Consider the following 26,724-nt stretch of genomic DNA (forward strand, 5'->3'; position numbering starts at 1 on the left):
TGTCAAGCTTCCTAAGCCACACAGCCTCTGTTGCAGGACCCAACACTGCCGCCGCCGCAGCACAAAAATAGCCACAAACATATAGAAGCAAATGGGCTGTGGCTGAGTTCCAATAAAACTTTATTTAAAAAGCAGATGAGGATTCGGAAAACATGGTCCAACTATATGCTATTTACAGAAGAATTACCTCAGATCCAAAGACACAAGCAGGTTTAAAGTAAAAAGATAAAAGAAGATATTTCATGTAAATAGAAACCAAAAGAGAGCTAAGTAGCTATATTCATATCAGACAAAATAGACTTAAAGATAAAAAGTGTTACAAGAGACAGAGGACATTATGTTGATAAAAGTGTCGATTCATAAATAGATTAACAATTATTAACATATATTCATCAAACAGAGTATCAAACAAAAATAGGAAATAAACATTGACACATTTGGAGAAATAGATAGTTCTATAATAATACTTAAGGCTTTAACACCTCACTTTCAATAATGGATAGAACATCTACAGAGAAGATCAATAAGGACATAAAAGACTTGAACCAACAGACCTAACAAGATATATACATATGTGGAGAAAAACAGGGGGGAGGGCAGGGACACTCCACAAAACAACAGCAGAACACACATTCTTCTCAAATGCACATGGAACATTCCTCAGGACAGACCAAAGCAAGTCTCAATCAATTTTATAACACTGAAATCATACACAGTATCTTCTCCAATCACCATAAAACTAGAAATCAAATACAGGGGAAAAAAGGAAATTTCACAAATATGTGAAAATGAAACAACACAATTTTAAACATCCAATGTGTCAAAATAGAAATCAGAAGGAAAATTAGTATATACTTTGTGAAAACGAAAACAAAAATACAATGTACCAAAACTTATGAGATTCGCAAAAGCTATACTACGAGGAAAATTTATAGCTGAAAACACCTATGTTTAAAAAGGACTGAAGTCTCAAAAATCAATATCTTAATTACGTATCTTAAGGAACTAGAAAAAAAGATGCAAACCAAACCCAAAGCTAGCAGAAGGAAAGAAATAATAAAGGTTGGACAGAGATAAATGAAATAAAGACTAGATATACAGAGAGAATCAATGAAACCAAAGCTATTTCTTTGAAAATATCAACAAAATTGAGCAAACCTTAGCTAGACTGACTAAGAAAAAAAAGAAAAGATGGACACATGTAACTAAAATCAGAAATGAAATATGAGGCATTATACCAATCTTAGAGAATTAAGAAGGAATGTGAGAGAATGCCATGGACAATTATATGCCAACAAATTAGATAAGCTAGATGAGATGGACAAATTCCCAAAACTGACTCCAGAAGAAAGAGAAAATCTAAACAGGCCTATAACAAGCCAAGGGATTGAATGAGTAATCAAAATCTCCCAACAAAGAAAAGTCCGGCATCAGATAGCATTATTGATTACTTCTACCAAACGTTTAAAGAATTAACACCAATTCTTCTCAAACTCTTCCTAAAAATGGAAGAGGAAGGAACACTTCCTGACTCATTCTGTGAGTAATTAAAAACTGGGCAAAGGACTTGAACAAACACTTCTCCAAAGAAGAGTACAAGTGGCCCATAAGCCCATGAAAAGATGCTCAGCACCATCAGCCATCAGGGAAATGCAACTGGAAAACCACGATGAGATGTCACTTCGCTCAGACTAGAATAGCCATATTTAAAAAAAAAAAATGACAAGAACACGTTTTGGTGAGGACCTGAAGAATTTAGAACCCTCACACATTCCTGGTAGAATTATAAAATGGTGGAAAACAATTTGGCTGTTCCTCAAAAAGTTAAATGCAGAATTAACATATGATCCAGCAATTCCACTCCTAAGTATATACCCCAAAACAACTTAAAACAGGTACTCAAGTAAATACTTTTCACATATGTTCATAGCAACGCTATTTACAATAGCCAAAAGATAGAAACAACCCAAGTCTCCACCTAAGGATGAATGGATAAACAAGATGTCATATATACAAATAAAAAAATATTATTCAGCCATAAAAAGGAATGAAACAGTGATGCATTCTACAATCTGAATAAAGCTTGAAAATGTATTGAGCAAAAAGAAGCCAGACAAGAGTTACATAGTCTGATTCTATTTATATGAAATATCCAGAATGGTAAATCCATACAGGCAGAAAATATATTAGTGACTGACATGGGTTGAAAGAGGGGAATGTGGAATAACTGCTTAGTTATATAGGGTTTTCTCTGGGGTGATTAAAATGTTCTGGAATTCAATAGAATTGGTTGTACAACACTGTGAAGGTACTAAATACCATTGAATTATTCCATTTAAAATAGTTAATTTTATGTTATGTGAATTTAATTTTAAATGAAATTTAAATCCTCAATTTTAAAGCCTGAATTTAAATACAAAAAATGCCGACTGGAGCTGGATTTGGCCTGCAGGGCATCGTTTGCCAAGCCCTATTCTAGACGCCTGTGACAGAAGTGTGGGCCATGGACCAGCAGGCTCACCTTGAGCTGGAGCACCTTAGAAATTCGGAATCTCAGGCTCCATCCAGGTCCACTGAGTCAGATGTGATCAGGTGAGAAGATGTGACATGAGAGTGGGTGGGGGCCTCCCTAGTGCACCTTCAGACACAAGTCCGTGCGGACACGGGCTTGAGTGTGCGCATGGGTTGTTGGGGGACGTGGGTCTGAAGGTGGCTGCTCCTAGGCCAGGGCCCTGTTTCAGGCCTGGCAGTCTAGAGGGACAGGTGGAACTGCCAGGAGGCCCAAGTGTCCTGTCCCCTGAGGGTGACGGGTCCCAGCCTGGCAGACCCTGCAGGTGGGCTCCTTCCCTGAGGAAGAAGAAGGGGTAGAGGGGCAGAGCTTCCTCCAGCTCCTGTGTGCAGGCCCCACCCAGGTTCAGAGCTGGGATGGACACAGCAACCTGCATCTGTCACTGAGGGCGTGTCCTTGGAGTGAATGTGTGCAGAGGGAGTGGGGAGGACAGACCCCTGGGATGGTCCAGGTCTGAAGACAGGCTCTGCCGTTAACCGGCTGTGACTCAGTTTCCCCCTCGGGAATCGTGAACTAATAATCACTCATGGAGGGTGGGTTGCTGAGAAGGTAAGTTAGACAACAACAGGGTTTATAATAAATACTCATGACTACATTTGCCTGTGGCTCAGGGACATCAGGCTGTATCATCTAAGTGTGCATGTGACAAGTGAGCAGAAAGAGGTGAGTGGCCACAGAGCCAATCACCACTGGCCTAAGTGACTTAGATGCTGGCCCCAGACCTGGACCCACCTACAGCACTTCTAACGCCAACCAGAGAGCGCACCCTGGGCCGGCCAGGCAGTCAGCTGCCATAATGGTGCCCCCAGGAGCCCAAGCATCTCTGTCCACGCCACAAAAATGAGAGGCAGCTGGGGCCCTCCTGCTGCTCAGCTTGGCTCAGGCAAGCCTCCTCCCTTCAATCAGCTGGACTGAGGCCACGGCCAGAGTCCAGACCCACAGAACCGAATCCCACATGAGGTCAGAGGTGAGAAGTGGGTGCAAATAATCGTAAAAGATCATTTTTGCTTAAGAGAAATGGAGGCACAGAGGCCCTAAGCAGCTTTCCCACAGTTGGAGGACCACAAGCAGAAGAGAGACCCCCACGTCCTCGGACCCAGATCCTCCCAGGCTGACAACCACTGCAAGCTCGAGCCCAGCCAGACTGAGATGTCTCCTGCCCAACAGACCTCCAACCTCAGCACAGCTCTGTCAGCCAGAGCCAAACCCGACACCACTTCACTCAGCAGATGGACGCTGCTGCCCTGGACCCGCCCACACCAGGACCTACTACCCATTTCCATGGTCCCGGCCCTGCTCGGGCATCAGGGGCCCATAAGCGAGCCTTACTGCTGAGAGGTCTACTCAGGGGAGACCCTATAGAGCAGGGATGGCAAACCTATGACACATGTGTCAGAGGGGAAACGCAAACTCATTTTTTGGTTGATTTTTCTTTGTTAAATGGCATTTAAATATATAAAATAAATATCAAAAATATAAGTCTTTGTTTTACTATGATTGCAAAGATCAAAAAATGTCTATATGTGACACGGCACCAGAGTTAAGTTAGGGTTTTTCAAAATGCTGGCACGCCGAGCTCAAAAGGTTCGCCACCACTGCTCTAGAGAAAGGTCCTTAAAGGTGAACTTGGCCTTAGTCTCAACCCCAGTCCAAAATTCAACCCCAGACCTGACAGTAACCTTACATTACAACCGAGAAGGGCCCTAGCCCTAAGACCCGCCCTGGCTCGCTGCTATTCATTGTTACTCAGGGCAGAAAGGGGAGCCTGGGAATCTGTGTTCCAGAGAGCGCCATGGGCAGAAAAGCTGGGCCAACCAGGACACAGGGGAGCCCAAAAGGGAGCCACTATGTGGCCAGGTACCTAGAGGGGTGGCCTCTGGCCAGAAAATACTCTTCCTTGAAGAGGAGGCCCACCCATTCCTGCGGCTCCAGGCTCCCCACCCCAGAGAAGGATAGCAGGGTTCCTAGGACAGATCTCAGACCAGCCCACAGCCCCAGGGACTGGGGGGAGGGGACCTCCCTGAGGCTACTTGTGAGGCGTGCCCATGCTTCTGCCTGCCCTGGAGTCGAGACTAGATGGCATGTCTGTTTTTTTTTCTGGGACCACAAGTCACTCACACTTCTGGCCCTGAGGACAGCACCCCATCCCTGTGTGCTTGCATCACACTGATGTCACCCTGTCCGGGGGGGGGGTGACCCTGTCACTGAACCTCATTCCTGCTGTGGGCAGGGGCTCACAGCCACTGTCCCATACCCCCGGCTAGTCCTACACTTGACCTATTGGGAAATCGAGCCTTGACCCTAATTTCAACCCCCTCTCAACCTCAGCGGATCCCTAAACCCAGCACTGGCCCCAACCAACAGCCCCAACCTAACCATGCCCTTGACCTTGACATTGACCTTGACCCTGACCCTTTGTCCACTCTGCACAGGCCCTTCCCTTCCCTCAGCCCATTCCCCAGCCCTGCAGGGGCCACAGATGGACTCACAAAACAGAGCACAGCTGGCAGCCAGGGCTGGAAGAAGCAGCTCAGGGCATGAGGGCTCCCTTGTCACGTTCCCACTGACCCCAGACAACCCCCACAAACCCACCTTCAACTTGGACCTGGGGTGGGCAGAACTCACCGACATCCGAGTCTTTGTGGGTCTTGATGACCTCCGCCAGTTCAAAGTTCCCCGCGATGATGGCCACCTGGGGTGGGAGGACGGGGGAGGCTCAGCCACACCACACTCCCCATCCCTGGGCCCTGGTGGCTCCTGGGGCTCCTGTCTTTGGGGGTTGGTGGCCCCAGGTTCAGACCCTGTCCCCGCCTAACTCTCCCACCAGTCTGCCCAGGACTGAGGGATGTCCTGGGACACAGAGCTGAAATCAGAAGAGCCCTGAGCACACAGGGGCGTGCTGGTCACTCCACCTATTCTCTCAATGGTCCCTCCACACACCACCTTTCCTCTCTGAGCCATGGCTCCCCACTGCCTCCCTCCTGCCACCCTCCCTCTGCCCTTCCCTCACCCCTGCATCTGGTCCTCCCACAGGCCCTCCACTGCCATCTCGACACCTGCTGGATAGCATGGCGGCCTGATCTGCTCTCCCTACATCTCCTTGGTAGGCCCCAGCTCTCTCCGTGGTCCCCAACTCCTCCCACACATTTCAGGAGACATGGACACCCCTCCATCTAGTCATCCGGTGCCGAGAACCAAACCCGGCCAGAGAAAGGACTCGGAAACATACCGAAATTAGTCAGGAGCTGGGACCACCCTTCTGACCCCCGTCACCTCTGCACCCTCCTGTCTCTTGAAGGTCAGACCCACATCTGTTCTCCCCTGGCCCCAGAGCCCTCTGACCCGCCTGTCCCAGAAAGTGAGAGTTCACCACCCCCATCAGTCAGTCCCCCACTGCTGGCCACCCGGTCCCCCACCCCACCCGGGGGAGATTGCCTCAGGGAAGAACCAAGATCCAGAGAGGTCTAGCCACAAAGAGACAGACACCCGGGGAGTGGCTTCTCGCTCCTGCGCATTCTGGTACCTGGAAGGCCGTCTGGCTGTTGTAATTGCGGACATCCTTGTTGGCGCCGCGGAAAAGCAGGACACGAGCGCAGCTTTCCTGTTGGCAGCGTGGGAGTGAGGGTCATGGGGTGACAGCACGCACCACACATTCAGAGCACACACGCATGGCATGAGAGGAGCAGGGCAGGAGTACACACCAGGTCCCATCTGGCCCAGGAGGCCCAGGTGCACACAATGCACACCTGTGATTCAGAACACACGTGTGTTCAGGAAACAGACAAGCACACGTAGGCCTGCAGGGCCACAGCTCACTGCAGACGCAGAACAAGCATGCATGGAGAGACACCGGATCAGACGTGTACACACATGTAGTCACTGCATGGGATCACCGGTACCCCCACACACGGGTACACCTACAGTCACACCTGGTTGTAGAGGGCACAGATGTGCAGGGCCGTGTTCCCCGAGGCGTTCTGGGCCCCCATGTCGGCTCCGTAGAACAGCAGGTGCTCCAGGTGCTGCACGTGCCCAAAGCGGCAGGCCTAGGGGAAGAGGGGGTGCTGCTGGGCCTCTGACAGAGCCTGGGACCCCCACGCTTGCAGGGGGGCTGGAATCCCAACTCCTGCAGAGAGAGCCAAAAAGGCCCCTACGCCCGACAGAGCCCAGGGCCTCACCCCCCTGACAGGACTCCCTGCCCACCTGGTGGATCTCCTGCCAGCCATTCTCATCAGTGGTCCCCAGCTGAGCATGGTCGTGGAGGAGCAGCTCACAGCAGAGGGCGTCCCCGCCCCCCAGGGCGCTGTGGTACAAGGGCGTCAGGCCACGGCTGTCCTTGTAGTCAGGTGAAGCGCCCAGGTCCAGCAGGGTCTGAGGGCGAGGAGCCTCAGTGTCCACGCTGGACCCAACTTCCTCCCCATCTTGGTCCACATGCCCCTCCAGACCCGGCCCCACCGGTACTAACGGTCAAAGCCGCGGCGTTCCGCTGGCGCGTGGCACAGTGCACAGCCGTGAGCCCGTCGCGTGTGCGGAAGTCCAGGTGGGCACCACCATTCCTCAGCACCTTCAGCAGGTCCGTGGCATTGTCCAGCTGGGCCGCCAGACTCAGGGGACACTCTGGGTTCAAGGGACAGAGGAAGGTTATGTTCCGGCCACTCCAGAGCCATGCCCCTTCCCCCACTGCTTCTCACCTCCGGAGTCAGGGTCGTGGAAATTGGGGTCTAGCCCCTTGTCCAGCAGGCGGGCCACCTTGTCCGTGCTGTGCAGCTGGACGTAGTCCATGAACTTCTTCAGGTTCGCCTGGAACACCCGGCCATCCTGGTCAGCCCCATCACCACCGCCATCATCAGGCCGTCACCCACCTTCCAACAGCCAGATTCAGGCCTCCTGGGGAGCGTCCACGCTGCCCCGGCTCCTCGCCTGATACTAGCGCCTCAAGGCCACCCAGGCAAGGACCAGCCCACCCACCCCCCGTCCCCATTAGGGCTCTGTTAGGGGGTCTAAGGTGGCCTGCTTCTTCCCTGGCCCATATTCCACATGCGCTCGCCCCCTGGCAGACCTCCCGGGGTCTTCTCCACCCACAGGTGGCCCCGCCTGTGCCAGGACCTTGCCCAGCAAAGCCCCCGAGTCCCTGCTGCTACAGAAGCTTCGTGCACAGGCAGGTGCCCGGCTGGAAACACACAAGCACACCAGAAACGGGAGAGGGCAGCACGGGGACCACCCCACAGGAGGGGGCCTCCTCAGGTTGCTCAGGACGACTGAGGGAGAGGCCTCAGCCGGATCCAGGGTGGGTGGTGTCAGGGTGGGGCAGCTGGAGCCCAGGCAGGAGGAGACACAGGGCCGTGGTATGAGGTTGAAACTCATCCCAAAAACAAGTAGGGCTCACTGAAGAGCAGGAGTCACCAGTGTCACCTGGCCAGCGGTGCTCAGTGGTTGAACATCGACCTATGAACCAGGTCACAGTTCCATTCCTGTCAGGGCACAGGCCCAGGTTGCAGGTTCAATCCCCAGTGTGGGGCTGCAGGAGGCAGCCGATCGATGGTTCTCTCTCATCATTGATGCTTCTATCTATCTTTCCCTCTCCCTTCCTCTCTGACATCAATAAAAATATATTTTTTAAAAAAAGGAGTCACCAGTATCCTGTGGGACTTTGGAGGAGAAGTAACCATGGGAGGAACCAGGGTAACAGGGTCACAAAGGGGCCACAATAGTCTCTGCAGCCACAGCGTCACATCGCTGACCACCACGTGCTCTGGGCAGCAGAGAAGTCTGGCATGGAGATTCCAAGGTCACGGGGGGGTCACTGGGACACAGAGGGGTCACTGGGGCTTGTCTAGGCTCCAGAGAAGAGCCCAGCGAGCAAACATCCCCTGGCTCATGGGAACCTGAGGAGGGAGCTCAGGGGGTCCACCTGTGGGGAGGGCCCCTAGCACTACCCTGCCCCTCCCGCATTCAGAGGCGGCAGCAAGGTGCCCCCGCGCAATGGCATCGGGAGTGACCCACAGGGTGTCCCGGCACGGGCCCCAGAGTCAGGCAGATCTGGGTTCAGCCCAGCTCCCCTGGCTGCAGTGAGCAAGTCACTTCACTGCTCAGGACTCGGTACCTTCCTGTGCCACACAGGCTGACAGTCCCTTCCCGGAGGGAACTAACGAGACGCCTGACTCCAAGTGCCCAGCCCTGGTGACCACGGAGTGACCCCCTCTCCGCCAGTGACCATGGTGGTGCGTGTTCACTTCTCTCCCCTCCCCGGCCCCAGGTTCTCACCAAGGCATGTGCCCCGTCGCACTCCATCCTCCTGAGACAGGGTGGGCCAGAGGTTCTGATCCTACCAGAACCCGGCACCAGACCACCTACCCCAGACCCAGCCCTCCAGCCCCCACCCCTGCTCTGGGCCCCTGACCACAGGACAAAAGAGGCTGAGCCGAAGCCGCATGGCTGCCTGCTTACCTTCGTGTGAAGCTTGGCAAACTGCTTATCATCGATGAGGTTCTGGGCATACACGCGCCTCTTGTATCGAAACTGCTCGGGTGACAATAAGGCAGGGAAAGGCACCCTCCTGGGCTGAGTGAACGCTCGCACAAAACCAAGTCCTGCTTACCTCTGCGGCTCAGGCCTCACGCAGATCACCCCCTCAGCACAGAACCCCTCTCGCCAGCCACACAGATCCCATCCCCACCACCATGGGCACAGAGCCAACCAGCTCAGAGGGACACACGCCTCGCCTAGCTGTCCCTGGCCTGCAGTGGGCTTTCTGTCTCATTCCTGCCCCCAGGATTCCCTGAAAAACCCCACTCCTCTTCCAAGACCTGGATTCAGGCTTCCCTTCCCTGACACCCACTCTCTGAGCAGAACTGACCCAGGGCCACCACAGGGGCCAAGCCAAGTCGGAGCTCAGCTACCACAATGCTTATTTCATTGTTCACTGCACTTGGCATCCCTCCGCCCAAACCACGAGTCTGTGCCCCATGCCTGACAGGGCACTGCTGGCCTTTACAGCACAAATGGGTGAGCAAACGAGGAGGCTTAGGTTTGCCTTCACAGGCTCCCGGGAGGGGGCTGACGACACACAGATAACGCGCTGGCTTACTCCACACACGCTCTGGGCGCACCCCTGCTCGCACCCCAACCCCTGGAATCACGCTCTGGGCTCGCACCGCACACGCTGCTGACTGCAGGCCGGCACACCACTCCCTGCACACACACACACACACACACACACACACACACACCACGGCTCGCTGCACGCACCGCACACACAATTCACATCGCTCCCTGCACACAAAGCCCCCGCTCCCACACGAACTGCTCACGCCTCGGAGCTCAGTGGTCGCACCACGCGCGCCCTCCTCCCGCCCGGGCCGCGCCCGGCCGCCGCTCACCTCCAGGTAGGGCAGGGGCGTGTCCAGGTTCGGCGGGTACTCCTGCAGGAGCCGCTCCTCGTCCAGGAACTTGCCCGCGCGGCCCCGGGAGGGCGGCTGGAAGAGCCCGTAGTTGAGCGCGTCCTGGAGGCTGTGGTTGAGCGCGCAGAGCACGCGCTGCTTGGCGGCCCACACGGGCGCGGCCGGGTCCAGGCGCAGGCACTTCTGCGGCGGAGCGGGCGCATGAGCGCGGCTGCCCTGCTCGGCAGCGCAGGGCCCCGTGCCCCGGGCTCCCCGCGGGAATCCGGGACTCGGGAGCCCACGCTGCGGACCGGCGCCTCCACGGCCACCGGCGAGGCCCCGCCCGCCCCAAGGGCGGTGCTTCCCCGGGCCCCGCCCCGCGGGGCGCTGGGGAGGGTCCCCTCCGAGGCGGCGGGGGAGGGGTGAGTAGCCGCGGGCCGGGGGTCCCCCGCGCCCAGCTCGGAGTGCACGGCGGGGGGCGGCCGGGTGAGGGGGCGGCCGGGGCCGGGCGCGGGCTCACCGTCTGCTGCAGGTCCGGGATGCCTACACGCACGACCACGGCGCCGGCCCCTGGGCCGTCCATCCCCGCGCCGGGGCCGGGGCTGCTCGCGTCCGGGAGCGGGGTGCTCGGGGGCTCCACGCGGCGCCCCGGCCCCCCCTCGCCCCCCGCCAGGGCCCCGTCGGTCTCGCTGTGCGGGAGGGGGCCGGAGGGGGCCGGGGCCGACGCGGGGGACAGCGGCGCCGAGGGCTCCGCTGGGGCGGCGGCGGCGCGGCTCAGCTGCATGGGCCCGGGCTCCGCGGCGCTGCTTCCCCGGGGGCGGGGGCGGCGGGGGGAGGGGGCCTGCGCCGGAGGGAAGCGGGGGCGGCCGGGGGGCTGCGCCGAGGCGGGGGCGGTAGGGCTCGGGGCCAGCCCGGGGCGGGGCGGGGCGGGGCGCCTGGGAGGGTCCTGGGTGAGGTGGGAGGGGGGTGCGGAGGGGGCACCGGCGGGCGGGGACCTGGGGGCTGCCGAGTGCGGGAGCCCTGGCCTGGGCGTTGGGAGTGGCTCCGGCTGCGCCGAGCCTCCGCGGACCTCGCGGGAGAGGCGGCGAGGAGGGTCCTGGAGCTGGGGAGGGGCGCCGGGACGAGGGAGGGCGAGAGGAGAGAGAATCGGGGATTAGTGTCCGGGAGCGGCTGCGCCTCGCTCTCCCGACCTCCCCGCTCGACCCCCACCACCACCACCACCGAGGCCCGGGACTGACAGGTACGGAGCCTGCCCCAGGCCCGGGTCCGACGGTGGGGACCTCGGGCGGGGTCGGGCCTGTGCGCTCCCTGAGCCAGGCCACCTCGCGGCCACCGCGTTCCGCGCGGCTCTCCGCCGAGTTTGGGGAGCTCGCTCCGGACTCGGAGGCCCGCCTCTCCTCCCCACCCCCCCCAGCCTCCAGGTTCGCCCAGATCCAACGCCCGACGCCCCCTCCCCGTCACCTTAGCGACGGCAGGATGGGGGGCGCGACCTATGAGGAAGGGTTTAGGGGAGGGGGCGCTACTAGACTCCACCTGCGGCAGGAAGAGAATTTTAGTTTTACCCGTTGTCGTGGCAACGCAGGAGGGGTGGCGAGTGGGTGGAGGAGAGGGGAGCGCAGGGAAGAACTGGCTCTGGCACCACCACCCCGCGGAGCCTGCCCGGCCCCCCACCCGCGGGGCCTACGGAACTACCCCAGGACGTCCAAACGCTGCACCCCAGGGCTCTGGGAGCAGCCGCCACTAAACGTCGCAACACCCCTAAACCCCAGAGAAATACCTCCTGACTCCCCCAGAACTCCCCCAAAACACGGCCCTGCCCCTCCCAGCAGAGCCGCGCACCCTCGGGGAAGGCACACTGCGAACCCTCACAGCGCACACTTGTGAGCCCTCACAGCCTGGCCAACATGGGGCACCCTGGCGCCTGGAGAAAACGCGCTGACCTCGGCCGCCCCCACCTTCTCCAGGCGCAGCCCTGGATTCCCTGGGCTCCCAGGAATACACTTGAATGAACCCACACACAGAACACCTCCCGGGCCCTCCCCATGGCAACCTGGAAACACCCTCACCCCACGCGGAAGTGTTTGACATTCCCTCCAAGAACAGCCGGCTCCCCACAGAGCCACCACCACCACCAGGGCCTCCCACCACACCACCCATGCCCATCCCTCTGCCTCCAGGGCAGCCTCTGGTCCCCCTCCTCCCCAGGGCAGGGGCCGCTTCCCAAGGGCCAGCTCTACCCGCTGAGGGAGCCCTGGCTCCCTCCACCCCCATCCACCTACTTTAGGGAAAATCTCTGTCCCCCAGGATCCACTGACCCCACAGAGCCGAGCCTCCAGCGCTGACTGTGGGTCTGTCTGTCCCGCTTTCTCAGCAGACACTCCCTGCCGGGAAGCGTTGCCCCAGGATGCCCAGGCCTCCCACCTCCCTGTCCAGGCTCTTCCCAAGGCCACTGGCCTGGCCTGAGTGAGGGAGCTGAGGGTCCCCTGGGGACTGGAGCAGGATGGGAGGGGTGGGGAAAGCGGGGAGCAGGAAGGGGCGGTTGGAAGCCCACTATCTGCAGGAAGCACCTTGGGAAGCATGAGAGTTTGGGTTTCCTGGCCCAGCCCTGGAGAGAGGAAACGACTGCGTCCGGTGCTTGGTGTCTCCACCATCTTCCTGCCCCTTCCTGCCCCTTCCCGCCTCCTCCCTCCCCAGTCACCCCGGCCCCCAACTCCATGCCCACCCAAAGCGGCCCTGCCACCCCCCATCCATACCACTACCACCTCCACCTGCCTTTGCTCCCAGAGGCTCCTCCCATTGTGGCCACTGCAAGGCCATGGACAAGCTCACCGAAGTCCCTGACAGACGCCAGGAGGAGGCTGTGCCGCTCCCCCACCCAGACTCGGAGCAGTCCTAGTCCTTCACCAACTCCCTGCAAACCTGCCTGATGGCCACGTTACCCACCTGCCCACCCAGACTGGCCCTCACAGGGCCCTTCCTGCCTCCCCAGGTCTCCCTACCTGAGCCCTGTGCACTGATGCCCAGCCCCTGGGGAGAGACCCTCCATCGGACTCATGGTCTCCGCTTGGCCTGGCTCAGCCCAGGGTGATAACAGAGCCTCATACAGTGCTGGCTCCGCAAAGAGCATGGCACACAGGATGGCACATACGCATGAAATCCAGGCCCACACTCCCCGGCTCCCCCACCACCCGCAGCAGCAAAAACGGCACACCCAGAAGCCCTGCACCCACATCGGGGCCTCTGTGCCTGCCGTGCGGTGGGTCTGCAGACGTGGAAGCCAAGGACGCTGGCGTTTGTGCTCGTTATTTTGTTGAGACTAGAAGGCCCCAGGCTCCTGTCCGCCTGCCTCAGTAGGTCCACCTTTGCCTGGCCCAGCCCTGCCCCCTCGCCTCCCTTGCCTCTGTCCTCGAAGGTGAGGATTCACCTGACCATGGCCTCCCTCCTTCCTTCAGGACAGGGTCCCAGAAAGATCGTTGTCCCTGCTTCTTCCCCACATTCTCCCACCACAAACAAGCTTCCTAGGGCCTTGGGGAGCACATGTGAGCTAAACACCCCAAACAGTGCCTGGCACAGGGCAAACCCAGCCCTGGATGGAGCCTGCCCACTGGCCCCCGCTGCTCCAGCCTTCACTCCACCTCCCCTGAGGCCCCAAGTGCCTCCTGGTCAACTCTTCTGACAAGGTGTTTGTCTCAACTGACCTTCACTGCAGCTCAGGTGTGCCCCCTCCTTCACCCCTCCCTCCTCCTCTAACCCTCCTGGGGCCACTGCCTCACTGAATTCCAGCCCTGCCCTCCTCGTGCCTCAGCGGCCTAGACCCATATCCACCCTGGAATAACACCATAAGCTTTCTTTCCTGGCTCACCTGACTCCTCCTGGAACCTCACACCCTTGGTTTCCAAAACAACTCATGGGGGCAGGGGCTTCTGCAATCAGGCCTTCCCTGTCTGCGCTTCCTTTCTGCCCAGTCTATACGCTTTCCCCCAGTAGACTCAGCCCCCTACCCCCTCACTCCCATCTACTTCTCTGTCTTCAGCAGCACCTACTGTCAGGTGCTGTATGGGACTCACTAGTTTAGTATCTGTCTTGCCACCAGAACATGGGCTCTCTGTGGGGAGGGAGCTCGACCTGTCTGGTTGCCAGTGTGTCCAAGGTCTTGAAATAGTGCCTGGTGCACAGTAGGTACTCAACAGATATTTGCTGAGTGGATGAATCAAAGCTTCCGTTCTAGGCTGTTCACACCTACCTGCCTTCAGGACAGACATCTCCCAAACTCCAGATGAGTTTGCAGGAGGCAGGAATCCTTGAAGGCTCAGTTGATTCGAAAACTGGATCTGGTCTTTTCTGTGGGTAGACTTTTTTATTGCTCCTGCTTATTAATGCCTATCAGTATATTTGGGTATTTTTTCATCCTGAGTCTGGTTTGTTAAATTTTCTAGGAAAAACTTCTAAAGAATCTTTTTTTCATCTTGTTTATCATCTCTATTTTCTATTTGTTTAATTCTAATCTGTTTATTTTTCTCTGCCTTTTCTTTTATTTCTATGATTCATTTTCTAGTTTCTTCAATGGACACTTAAGGCTATAAATTACCAAATGCCACTTTAGCTCTGTCCCTTAAGTTTTGATAAGTAGTATTGTTAATTAAACCTTGTTATGACTTTCTAATATCAGTTATATTTTTTGGCTTGGGAATTGCAGAAAAGTATGCTTATTTAGAAGTATGCATATTTTTGTTAAATTTATTTCTAAGAATTTTGTTATTTCACATTATTGCAACTAAACTTTTCAAGTTTCATTTTATAACTGTTTCTTGCTAATACATAAAAGTACACTGATTTTGTATATAAAATTTTATAGCCTATAACCTTGTTAAATTCACTTCATTCTAGTAGCATTTTTTACAGGTTCCTTTGGGTTTTTCTACATAAACAATCAGGGCATCAGCAAATACCAAACACTTCCTCCTTTTGAACCTTTATGCCTTTTATTTCTTTTTCTTGCCTTATTGCAATGGCTAGGACCATCAGCACAGTGTCATATGGAAGTGGTAAGAGCAAGCATCCTTGCTTTGCTGTCAATCATATGGGGGAAATGTTCAATTTTTTCACTGTTAAGTATAATGTTATCTGAAGGTATTTTGTAGATTCCCTTTATCAGATTGAGAAAGTTTCCCTCTGCACCATGTACAGATGTCTGTCTCTCTAAAGGAACTTATTGGAAACCTTACCCAATGACTCTGCTTACCTCTCATTAGCCAGAACTGGGTCTGTATGCAAGTTAGGCTAGGAAATGAGGTTCTTTCTTAGGCGAGCACATTGCTGCCCCTATAAAACCATGCTGCTGTGAATAATGAAGAAGGCAAGATGGATATTAGGATAGGCAACTAGCAATCATGCAATTCTAGAGGAACAGTCATTTACATGCCAAATTTTTAATTTACTGTTCTTTGTCATCTGGGTTCTATTGTTGCCATTTACATAAATGCTACCTATAATTGTCATTTTTTTTCTGTATAAGTTTCTGGCTACTTTTAAGACCCTGTTGTCTTTAATATTATTCAGTTTCACATGATGTGTCTAGATGTGGTTTTACTTTTAGTTGTCCTCTTTGGGGTTTGTTGTGGTTTCTGATTGTAAGGAGTTATGTCTTTCATCAAATCTGGAATTTCTCTGCTATTATCTTCTTTTTTTAATCAGCAAAGTTTTATTGTAAAATAAAAATCCAATATTAAAAAAATGTGATATAGCCCTAGCCAGTTTGGCTCAGTGGGTAGGGTGTCGGCCTATGGGTTGAAGGGTCCCAGGTTCAATTCCGGTCAAGGGCACATGCCCAGGTTACGGGCTTGATTCCCAGTAGGGGGTTGTGCAGGAGCCAGCCAATCAATGATTCTCATCATTGATGTTTCTATCTCTCTCTCCCTCTCCCTTCCTCTCTGAAATCAATTAAAAATGTATATATTTTAAAAATCCTATATAATAAAAGCCTAATATGCAAATTGTCCCCTCGACTGGGAGTTCGAACATTCTCTATGACGTGTGCTGACCCCCAGGGGGCGGCGCAGAGCATGGTGGGCATCAGCGACGCAACACAGGCAGCAGGCAGCAGTGGAGGTGCTGCTCGCCCCATGGGCCCTGATGAGAGCAGGACTGTGGAGGGATGGTGGAGAAGGTGAGCAGGCAGCTCCAGGCCAAGGCGGGTGCGAGCAGGGCCTGATCGCCCAATCGGTCTGGCCTTGGGCTGGGACGGGAACTGGGGGTGGGTTGTGGCGACCAACCTCCTGTGGCACCTGTCTGGGTTGGGGGGGGGGCGACCTCTCACCGGCTACCTGGGGGTGAGAATGATGGGATGGAGGTGCAGTGAGAATGCGGGGTGTCCACCAAGCTTGCTCTCACTCCCTCTGCCACCCTACCCCAGGACGCCAGGGCTCTTGCGCACCGGGGAAGTCCCCGAAATCAGGTGCTGGGCACCTGTGAGGAGCCCACCTGCACCCCCGGGGCCTCTTTGGGTGAGCCAGGCCACAGCCACCAGGACAGCAGGGGCCAGTCAGGCTCCTCGTTGAGTTCACACAGGAGCCGGTCTGGGAGGCTGGCTGGGAGAGCATGCTGCCTGCCTGGCTTCTGTTTGGCGCCCCTGGTCAGCCCAGAGGTCCACGCTGCGCCCTGGCCTGCATCTCCGCGTGGGGACTCGGGCATCGTGACTCAGGCAGAGGGGGGCACGAAGGGGCCCAGGTGTTGCCCAGGGCCCAGAGGTCAGCTGGGACCTGCCCTTCCACGTCAGACACGCGCACTTCGATCGCCAGCCAAGCCTAGGGACTGCACCTGTGCACAAATTTCATGCACCGGGCCTCTAGTGTGATATAAAAGGGGAAGAGTGGGAGGGGTGCAGGTGAGGAATACAGATGTGCCTACAGACTATAGAAGAAACTGATCCCGAGCATTTGGGGGAAGTAAAACAGATCTTGGAAGATACAGATCCTACACTGGAGATGGAACCTTCCAGAGTGTGGGGTGAGGTGAGATTCTTCTTAGGTGGTGAGGTTCCCCTGACTTCAGACAGGATTTGGTCAGGCCAGCAGAGAAGGGGCTTAGAAATTCCCTCCTCTTAACTAGCTGCCCAGCCATAGAAACCATTAACCCACCTACAAATGGGGACAGGAAACCAGCACCCCTAAGGGAGCCTGGTCCCAAACACACATCGTTTCATTAACCCTCACAGTAACCCCATAAGGCAGGTATGACTATGGACATCTTATCCATGTGGACAATGAAGTTAGGAAATTCAACTTGAAATAGCTTCCCTGGCTAGTTTGCTATTATCTTCTTTAATATTGTCTCCTCAGTATCTCCTATTGAAAATATGTTAGACCTCAAGGATTATCCTCGAAAGCATTATGTGAAGTGAGATAAGCTATCACAAAGGACAAACATATGACTTTACTTACAAGAGGTATCTAGACTACACAGAGTCATGCAGACAGAAGGGAGAATAGAAGTACAGGGATGGGGGCAGAGAGGCTAGGTAGTTATTGGTTGGGGGCACAGAGTTGCTGTTTAGGATGATGAAAAAGTTCTGGAAATAGTGGTGATGGTTCTACAGCATTGTAATATATTTAATGAAATTATAAAGTGTGACATTTTTTCTGCAAAATGTTCTCATCCCCTAGTCCAGTGGTTCTCAACCTTCCTCATGCCGCGACCCTTTAATACAGTTCCTCATGTTGTGGTGACCCCCAACCATAAAATTATTTTCGTTGCTACTTCATAACTGTAATGTTGCTATTGTTATGAATCCTAATGTAAATATCTGATATGCGGGATGTATTTTCATTGTTACAAATTGAACATAATTAAAGCATAGTGATTAATCACAAAAACAATATGTAATTATATATGTGTTTTCCCATGGTCTTAAGAGACCCCTGTGAAAGGGTCGTTCGACCCCCAAAGGGGTCGCAACCCACAGGTTGAGAACCACTGCCCGGGTGCTGGGTAATTCCTTCAGACTATCTTCAAGTTCAGTAATTCCCAGCTGTGTCTAGTCTGCTAGTTAACCTGCCCATTAAAATGTAGTTATTACATATTTTTGTTCCTTTTCAAATCTATCAGATTTTTCTGTTTCTCTTTTTTCTGATCCTTTTCGGTAGTTTCTCATTCTTGTCCAGGTTTTCAATGGCATCTTTTATCTCTGTGAATATCTTCGGCATACTTCCATGTTTTGTGATTTTATTTTTATTTTAAAATATATTTTTATTGATTTCAGAGAGGAAGGGATAGGGAGAGAGACATAGAAACATCAACGATGAGAGAGACTCATTGATTGGCTGCTTCCTGCATGTCCCTATTGGGGATCGATCCCACAACCTGGGCATGTGACCTGACAGGGAATTGAATTATGACCTCCTGGTACATAGGTCGGCACTCAACCACTGAGCCATGCCGGCCAAGCCATGTTTTGTGACTTTAGATTATGACCTCATGTTTGCCCCATTCTATCCGTGGGATCCTGGGGGACTGCGCTGGGCTGATCATTTGCTCAGGCAGTGCCTCAGTGCTGCCAACCAACAACCTTCAACTGATTCCAGACCACTCCTCATATATATTTAAAATTCACACCCATTTGAAGGTAAATGTATATTTCTGAATTTTGGGAGATTTGATTTACATCTTGTGGTGACATCATTACAAAATCTTTTTCATTTCTCTTTCCTGGAGAGCAGGGGTTTTTCTCAGTCTTTCTAGCTTCTCACTGAAATTATGGGTCTTTAAAAGTCCTGACTGTGTGAGAATCTAAATTCTAACTTCTTGTATTGCATGGGCCTAAGCCTGTCTTTTGTCTCCTGTGCGGCCATTAAAACCCCAAGCTCTAAGTTCCTGGTACTGAGACTGTCCCAAGGTCATATGGGCTAACGCTGTTGCTTTTAGATTCCACTTCATTCTGTGTCTCTGGGAATACACCTTGCTTTCTTTCAAGCTCAGCTATGCATTTAAAAAAATGCTTATTATACTTTTGTCAGCATTTCCAAGTGCTTTATAATACAGGGGCTTTAGATTATTTTGTTGAAACTGTTTTTCTTATTCAGCCACAGCAGTCAGCCTGTAGAAGTGTTTATTGATTTTTTGCTGGGCAGATATTAAATGAATGCATAAATGAACAAAAGAACATTCTGCATTTTAAAACGTTTATTATACATACACACCAGAGCACAAAGCAGGAGGAACAGAGAGGTGATTAATGGGCCCCTCTGGTCAACCACGTCCTCTCAGTCACTGAAGGTTTTGGTGTCTTGATCATGAGTTGCCTGTGCATCCCAATTCTGACCTCATCCATCTCCATCCACGAGATTCCTTGCACTATGGCCTCCCTCTTCCTTGACCTCTCACCTCCCTGACTGTAAAAGCTAGGGTCTGGGTGTAGGTTGCAGACGCCTAGTTTGAGCAGAAAGGGATTGAATCCACGAACTTAGTGCTACAGAGTCATTGCAAACACACTAACCCGGAGGTCCCCTGGGGAGTTACTCCTGTCGCCACAGTCAGCAGCAGCAAATGAAGGCGTCAGAAAGCAAATGCCCTGCTGCCAGCTCCCTGCGGACCACCCTCTCAGCCGACCTGTACCTCCCACCCCCTCTTGCACCCAGTAGAGCCGTGTCACGGAGCTCTGGAATCGATCTGGGTAGAAATGCTGTGGGCCACTCCCAGACCCACAAATCTCTGTTGCCCAGTCCTGCTTGTGCTGTCTTCACCCTCCTGGGATGACCTTAAATCCTCATGTCAACAATAGCAGCACTTCCCTGAATGACTAGATGAAGCAGAGGGCCGCCATCCCTGCCCAAGTTGCCAACTGGACTTTCTGTGAGCATGAAATAAACATCAATTGTTTTAAGTCACTAGCATTTGGGGGTTACCTATCCAAGTAGCTGGTTTTTCCTCAACTGATATAGGAGGGAGCCCCCGGGGGCTCCACTGGGCTTCTCGCCTGAGTCTTTGCCGGGATCTGCAGGTAATATTGCATTGGCCTGCTGCTTAGTGCATCCATCCAAACCGAACGCCTTGAGAACCGGAGAAATTAACACAAGATAGATTCACATTCCCGCTGTGTCCGTGGGGAGATGGGCTGTGGCCCTAAATGCATGTTTCATCTGAGCCCTCCGATCAGTGGACTGTGGGTGGGCGGGGGCATCAGAGAGTCTGGGAAGTGTCATTAGCTCAGAGCCAGAGCCCAGCTGTTCCTGAGAGCTTGGGGTGTCCCCGCCCCCAGCGCACGCGCCATCCTGGCCGGTCTGCACATCCCTGTGTTGGGGGAGGGGGACCAGGCAGGGGAAGACCATAGGGCCTTGGGTGTTTCCGCCAGGTCTTTCCCTCTGGCAGAGGCTCCGGATATGCGAATGACTCATGTCCAGGAATTGGAAGGGGAGATGTGACTGCATTGTGAGTCAGGTTCCAGTCGTGTTCCTGAGACATGGGGGTCTTTCCACCCCCACCCCCACCTCCACTGACAGAACCCTGTTTTGTCCTAGGGTGACTCCATGACCGATGAGCCAAAGGTCTCTGAGGCCACACCATTCTTCTTGACCATCATGGTGACCACACCTACCTGGCCACATGGCCTCTGTCACCCCACGATCTCTTTACCCATTTATTTTCAAAAAATATTTTTTCTTGCCCTGACTGGTTTGGCACAGTGGATAGAGCATCGGCCTGCGGACTAAAGGGTCCCGGGTTCAATTCTGGTCAAGAGTGCATGCCCGGGTTGGGGGCATGATCCCCAGGAGTGGGCGTGCAGGAGGCAGCCAATCAATGATTCTCTCTCATCATTGATGTTTCTATCTCTCTCTCTCCCTCTCCCTTCTGCTCTGAAATCAATAAAAAAATTTTTTTAATATTTTTTCTTGATTGATTTGAGAAAGAGATCGACCCGGGGCTCCACCCATTTCTCTGTACCCCATTTCATTTCTGCCCTCTAGAGGCCAGCCTCCCCACCGCTTTCAAGGTCAAGCACAGTACATTCCTTTCAAAGGTGCTGCTGCCCCTCATGTCGTGTGAGGGGGTGTCCTCAGGCCCTCCCAGAGGAGAGTTCAGGGACCTTGAGCAGGTCAAGCACAAGACATTCCTGTCTCTCAGTCTTTGGATACCTTTTCATATCCACCCAGTGCAGGATCATCTTCCTCCAGTATCCTTGCCTCAGGACTTTGCAAAAGGGTACACTTGTCCTGGTGTCTAGGTCTCCTCCTCCGGAGGCTGGGCTGTGACCCATGTGCCTTCCTCAAGCCCTTGGGCCTGTGGAACGGCAGCCGGCTATCAGCCCACCTCCGCCGGACCTGCACCAGGCCTGCAGGGGCATCCTGGCTGCCAGACCGTGAGTCCCCAGGCTGCCGCTTGGAGGACCACATATTGGATCTGCTGGAGAAGATGCTTCGAGCTCCATCTAGTTCCTTGAAAATTTCCCCTCGCCTGGTCTGGGCAGAATGTCCTTCTGGGATGGAATGGACGTTCCTGATAAAATGCTCTTGAGATAATCCAGTGAACTTCAATGACAGCATGACTTGATTTGGAAACGGTCACCAGCCCCTCTGAGGGTCTTCACCACAGGTTTTCTGTGTTGAGTCTGAGACGGATCCTCCTCCCGCCCTGAGTGAATCCCTGACGTGGCCGCTCAGGTTCCTGCCTCTGCGTGCACCATTGTCATGAAACCTGACCGCTGCTGGGTGGCAACCTGTCTTCATCTCTCCACCCTGTCCTTGGCCAGATAGCCCTCTCTTCCCCAGGTCTCAGCGGGAGATCCCTCCTGCCTGCCGTTCTCATGGCACCTGCCCAGCACCACCCAGCCCCCACACGACAATAACAGTAGTAAAGATATAGACTCGTCACATGCCAGCAGTGGCTTAGCCCTGCCCACCAACCAGCTGAGTGCATAAGATTATTGTCCTCCATTCACAGGAGCCCAAGAGCAGCAGCTCATACCTGAGCAGAGAGATGGGAGAGGGACCAGGGGCCAGGGAAGTCCCCACTGAGAAAGTAGCATCCACCAGACTGGAAGGAGTGGGGGAGCTAGCTATGCCAGGATCAAGAATTCCAGATGGGGCACAGCAAGGTCTGCAGCCTGAGGCTGAGGGTAGGGGACAGCAGAGAGGGGGCTGAGGGACAGCACCACACAGAGCCACCTCCCACCAGCCACCGCGCTCCTGGGCAGAGCCTCCCCTGTCTGCTCCACTCCATTCTAATTTTTTAAAATATATTTTATTGATTTTTTACAGAGAGGAAGGAAGAGGGAGGGGTAGAGAGTTAGAAACATCGATGAGAGAGAGACATCAATCAGCTGCCTCCTGCACACTCCCCACCGGGGATGTGCCCGTAACCAAGGTACATGCCCTTGACCGGAATCGAACCCGGGACCCTTGAGTCTGCAGGCCGACGCTCTATCCACTGAGCCAAACCAGCTAGGGCCCCACTCCATTCTGATAGGGGTATAAGGGTAGAATAAAGGTATGGTTTTGTTTTTCCCCTCTTGTCTTAATTTCTCTTTTCTTTCCCACCCTTTTACTAACAGAATATGTATTAAGTAATCAAATGTATATATTTAACCTTATGTTCTGGCTAAGATTTTATTGCAGTTCTTAGTTGACCAGGCAAAACCAAAAACTTTTTTTTTTTTAATTCTTTATTGTTTAAATATTACATGAATCTTCTTTTTACCCTAAGCTGACCTCTCCCCAGCCGCTCCCACCCCCCAGCGCATGCCCTCACCCACCTACTGTCTGTGTCCAAAAACCAAAGACTTTTAACCCAGCCCTGAACTTACACGCCTGGCCACCATGAATGAGGAAGCAGATCAATTTAGTCTCAGAAACACCGGGATGACATACACCTGATCACTGCCACGACTGTCCACTCCCCATCAAACCAGCACAACATACTCAGGGGTAACTGTTTCTTTTCAATTCTTATGAAGTCTCCCATGTCACATCAAACTTATAAAATTAAATAAATGTGACTGCTTTTCTCCTGATGACAATTCTTTGTCAGTTTAATTTTCATGCCCAGCCAGGGATCCTGTGAGGGTCAAGGGAAACTCTTCCTCCTCTACAAGAGCCAAAGAGCAAGGGGAGAGGGGTGACAGGGAGTGGAAAGTTACTACGAGAAAACAGCAGGGATGAGGGGGAATTCTGGCTAAATCCACCCACCAGGACTCTTGCTGAAGGCGGGCAGGTGAAGGACGCAGAGGGTCCCAGGCGAAGGCTTAGGAGCTAGGTTTGGTTGAGCAGAGAATCTGCCACCTGCCACGTCTCCCTGGCTGAGGCGTGCACCTATCTGTGAGGAGGCGCAAAGGCTAATTCCAATGTGATCCTGATATTTGAGGGGGGCTAGCGACCTGAATCCATGCCAGCAAGCTCAGTGTACATTCTTGATAACCTATAGTTAAGTCACTACCTCTCTCCCAGAAACTGGTCTTGCAGAACCTGTTACAGAGGCCATAAGACTGTGAGCAGTGCACTGCCCCAGAGGTGAGTTATTATTATTAACGCTGGCACCAGGCCAGACCATCAGATACGGCCTGGAGACTCCCACACCTGGGGGGCTTCTTGCAAATCCCGTGAAAAGGACCGGGAGCATAATCCATATTTGTGGGACAAAGACCCCAGAAAGATATAAAGAGAAGCCCCCTGCATGTTACTTTACTCAGATCTGGAAAGTTATTCCGAGTCCGCTGGCGTAAATAAACAGTGTCACTCCTTTTCTGTAAAGCGTCGCTTGGTTTTTCTCTGGTCTTTTGCAACATCTGCAGAGCCCAGAATTGAGATCAACCACATGGCCATTGTGTGACGAAGGGTAAGGAAATGAAGCTGGGTGGCCAAGTGGGGAAGCAGGAATGGTGGTTGCTGAGGGCAAGGAGGTAGAGCCGAGTGAGGGGCAGCAGAAGCCTGGCAGCTGGACTCCGGTGCCCCAGGTCCTCACATCAGCTGTGTAGGAAGCATGCCTCTAAGCTTCATCTTCATAGAAAAGAAACAGCATGTGGCCAGGTGGTTACTGAATTTCCCCAGAGCAAACAGGATGTGAGGGGTGGGGAGAGGGACACATGGTTGATAGCATATCCTAGGATGGTTCCCCTAGAACAGTGGTCGGCAAACTGCGGCTCGGGAGCCACATGCGGCTCTTTGGCCCCTTGAGTGTGGCTCTTCCTAAGCCTTAATTAGGAGTACCTGAATTAAGTTAATAACAATGTACCTACCTATATAGTTTAAGTTTAAAAAATTTGGCTCTCAAAAGAAATTTCAATCGTTGTCCTGTTGATATTTGGCTCTGTTGACGAATGGGTTTGCCGACCACTGGCCTAGACCAGTGGTTCTCAACCTTCTGGCCCTTTAAACACAGTTCCTCATGCTGTGACCCAACCATAACATTATTTTCGTTGCTACTTCATAACTGTCATGTTGCTACTGTTATGAATCGTCATGTAAATATCTGATATGCAGGATGGTCTTAGGCGACCCCTGGGAAAGGGTCATTTGACCACCAAAGGGGTCGTGACCCACAGGTTGAGAACCACTGCCCTAGATAAAGGGAGGTGGAGGCAACTAGAAAAGGCCCTAGCCCATTTTTTAAAATAACCTAACGGGAGTCAGTAAGACCTAGGTGACCTATTAGGAAGTAGGTGACCGAATAGTACTCAGCCAATGAGGACCTGGAGGAGGGACTAAGTAAATAGGCTGCGTTCCCTCCTGAACAATGAGTGCCCACTCTCAAGAGTGTTATTAAGAGTCTCATTTTCGCAGTGCTTCTGTTCCCTAGTCGGTCATTTTAAATTTGGACAGGGAGCCATTTCTCACAGCCGGCCCAGGAGCCTTTAGGTGTCCATGTTCCCACAAAAGCAGCTTACACCCCACCCACCCCACCCACCCACCCAGGCCCAGGAGATGGAGGTCTCTCTCATCTCTGGTCCCAGAAAGACAAGACCCACACCTTGCAAGGCCTCTCTGCTAACTGTGGGCGTGAGTTCCAAATTAGCAATGGCCCAGGGGTCCAGAGCCATATCCTGCACCCTGGTGGGCCGCCTCCCACTCAGTATCTGCCCCAAGCTGACCCTGCAGCAACGCCAGAAAGAGCTCACAGCTCCAAAGGACTCAGCCACCTGCAGAGGCTTAGCTTTGAACAAACATAGCTGGTGGCACATACACCTCCTCCCCCATCCAGAGGTCAGGGCTGGGCTGGCTTTGTGGTCCCGTGTGCAAACACCTGAGCAGCCTGCAGACACCACAGGGGACAGGGCAGCCATTTGCGTAACATTACAACCGAAGGCAGGCTCTTTCTGAGAATCGGGGCAGGTCTCTGCTGCCCGGGGTTTTCCCAGCTTGCAGCTGAAAGAGCAGAAAGAGCCTTTGGTTGGTTCCTTTTAAACTCCCGTCCACAGCGCCCACCAGCTGTGACTGCTCCAATTACAGGTTCAAAGATTTCTGGGCAGCAGAGAAACTTTCTGTCCAGGCCGCACCCCCTCCCCCAAACTCAGCTCCCACGCACCAGCCCAGAAACCAGGCTAGAGGCGGACAGCCAGGGGATGGTTCCTGGAGACTGACCCCTTCCTTCCCCATGAAGTCAGCAGCGCCATCTCTGAGCCCTTCCATTTTGGCTCCCCACACTGCCCCTTGTCTTGAGTCGTGTTCACAGCAGCTCCCCAGACAGGGCCGGTTTCTAAGGAAGCCATGTCCTGTCCCCCACCCCAGTCCCGGAGGCCTTTCCACAGCCTTGTCCCTCACTGCCCTCCAGGGTCAGTAACCACGGTAAGTCAAGTCCTACTTCTCCCAGAGGAGTGCCCTGAGCTTGTGGAGGAACCTGAGGCCAGAGAGCTGCCCTAGGGAGGGTTCTGGGGCAGTGGCCGTAGGGGAGCTGCTGAGTGGAGCAGTGCAGGGAGCACAGGAGTACCTTACCCACCGAACAACCCGCGGGGCCCCTCTCTTACTTGGAGACAGCTAAACAAACTGGGAACCAGAAGATGAAGTCATCTGTCCAAGGCTGTTTGTCTGTCCATGACAGAGCCTGGACCATGCATCTTCTCTTCTGATGGGTCCTTCCCATTGGTGTGCCCTGGAGACAGCCCAGACCCAGACGCCGCGCGCGCGCGCGCGCGCGCGCGCGCGCGCGCGCACACACGCACGCACACACTCGCGCGCGCGCACACACGCGCGCGCGCGCACATACACACACGCGCGCACACATACACGCACACACACACATAAGCACGCGCGCGCGTACACACACATACACGCACACACGCAAACTCACGCACACACATACACGCGCACACGCACACACACGGGGAAGGACGGGTTTGAAAGAATTCGCCATCTAGTGTTTCAAAACCAGCACGAGTGGTGTTGACGGAATCGCCAGCAGAGGTTGGCTGGTTCACCCGGCGCTCCGGACACGCCCTGCGCTCAGGTCCCAGCCCCGCAGGTCCGGGAGGCCGGGACAGCCCCCGCCACCTAGGCGCGAACGCCGGGAGCCGCACCCACCCCCACGCCGCCCACCAGGCCCGCGCCCCGGGCTCCAACGGCTTGGAAGCACAGCGGCCCCACGCGCACCCGCTCCGCCCTGCGCACGCCGCACCCCTTCTCGGCCTCCCGGTCACGACCCCAGACTCCGACCCGCTCACGGTGCGAGCAGGCCCGCCCGCCCAGCTGGCCGCCCACCTACCCGGACCCTGCGCCCGGCCCTGCGCCCCGCCCCGCCCCGGGTCGGGATCAGCGCGGCGCGTCACCAGAGCGCGGGGCGGGGCGGGCCGGGGCGGGG

The 26,724-nt window shown here is 54.1% G+C and overlaps 1 protein-coding gene across 4 annotated transcripts in view; it reads right to left on the reverse strand.

The window, feature by feature from the left end:
• Positions 1–12,411, reverse strand: part of SHANK3 (SH3 and multiple ankyrin repeat domains 3) — a 50,153-nt gene extending 37,742 nt beyond the window's left edge. For all 4 annotated transcript variants that reach the window (XM_059681258.1, XM_059681257.1, XM_059681260.1 and 1 more), the window contains exons 1-10: positions 12,264–12,411; positions 10,469–11,050; positions 9,949–10,152; positions 9,017–9,088; positions 7,261–7,369; positions 7,035–7,186; positions 6,773–6,940; positions 6,499–6,615; positions 6,093–6,170; positions 5,195–5,261 (exon numbers count right to left, since the gene is read on the reverse strand). In XM_059681258.1, coding sequence (XP_059537241.1) covers positions 5,195–5,261; positions 6,093–6,170; positions 6,499–6,615; positions 6,773–6,940; positions 7,035–7,186; positions 7,261–7,369; positions 9,017–9,088; positions 9,949–10,152; positions 10,469–10,732 — 1,231 coding nt within the window. In that variant the 5' untranslated portion in view covers positions 10,733–11,050; positions 12,264–12,411. The remainder of the gene's footprint in view (positions 1–5,194; positions 5,262–6,092; positions 6,171–6,498; positions 6,616–6,772; positions 6,941–7,034; positions 7,187–7,260; positions 7,370–9,016; positions 9,089–9,948; positions 10,153–10,468; positions 11,051–12,263) is intronic.
• Positions 12,412–26,724: the final 14,313 nt, after the last annotated feature.

Source organism: Myotis daubentonii, chromosome 2 (genome assembly GCF_963259705.1).
Source record: "Myotis daubentonii chromosome 2, mMyoDau2.1, whole genome shotgun sequence".
NCBI classification, from domain to species: Eukaryota; Metazoa; Chordata; class Mammalia; order Chiroptera; family Vespertilionidae; genus Myotis; species Myotis daubentonii.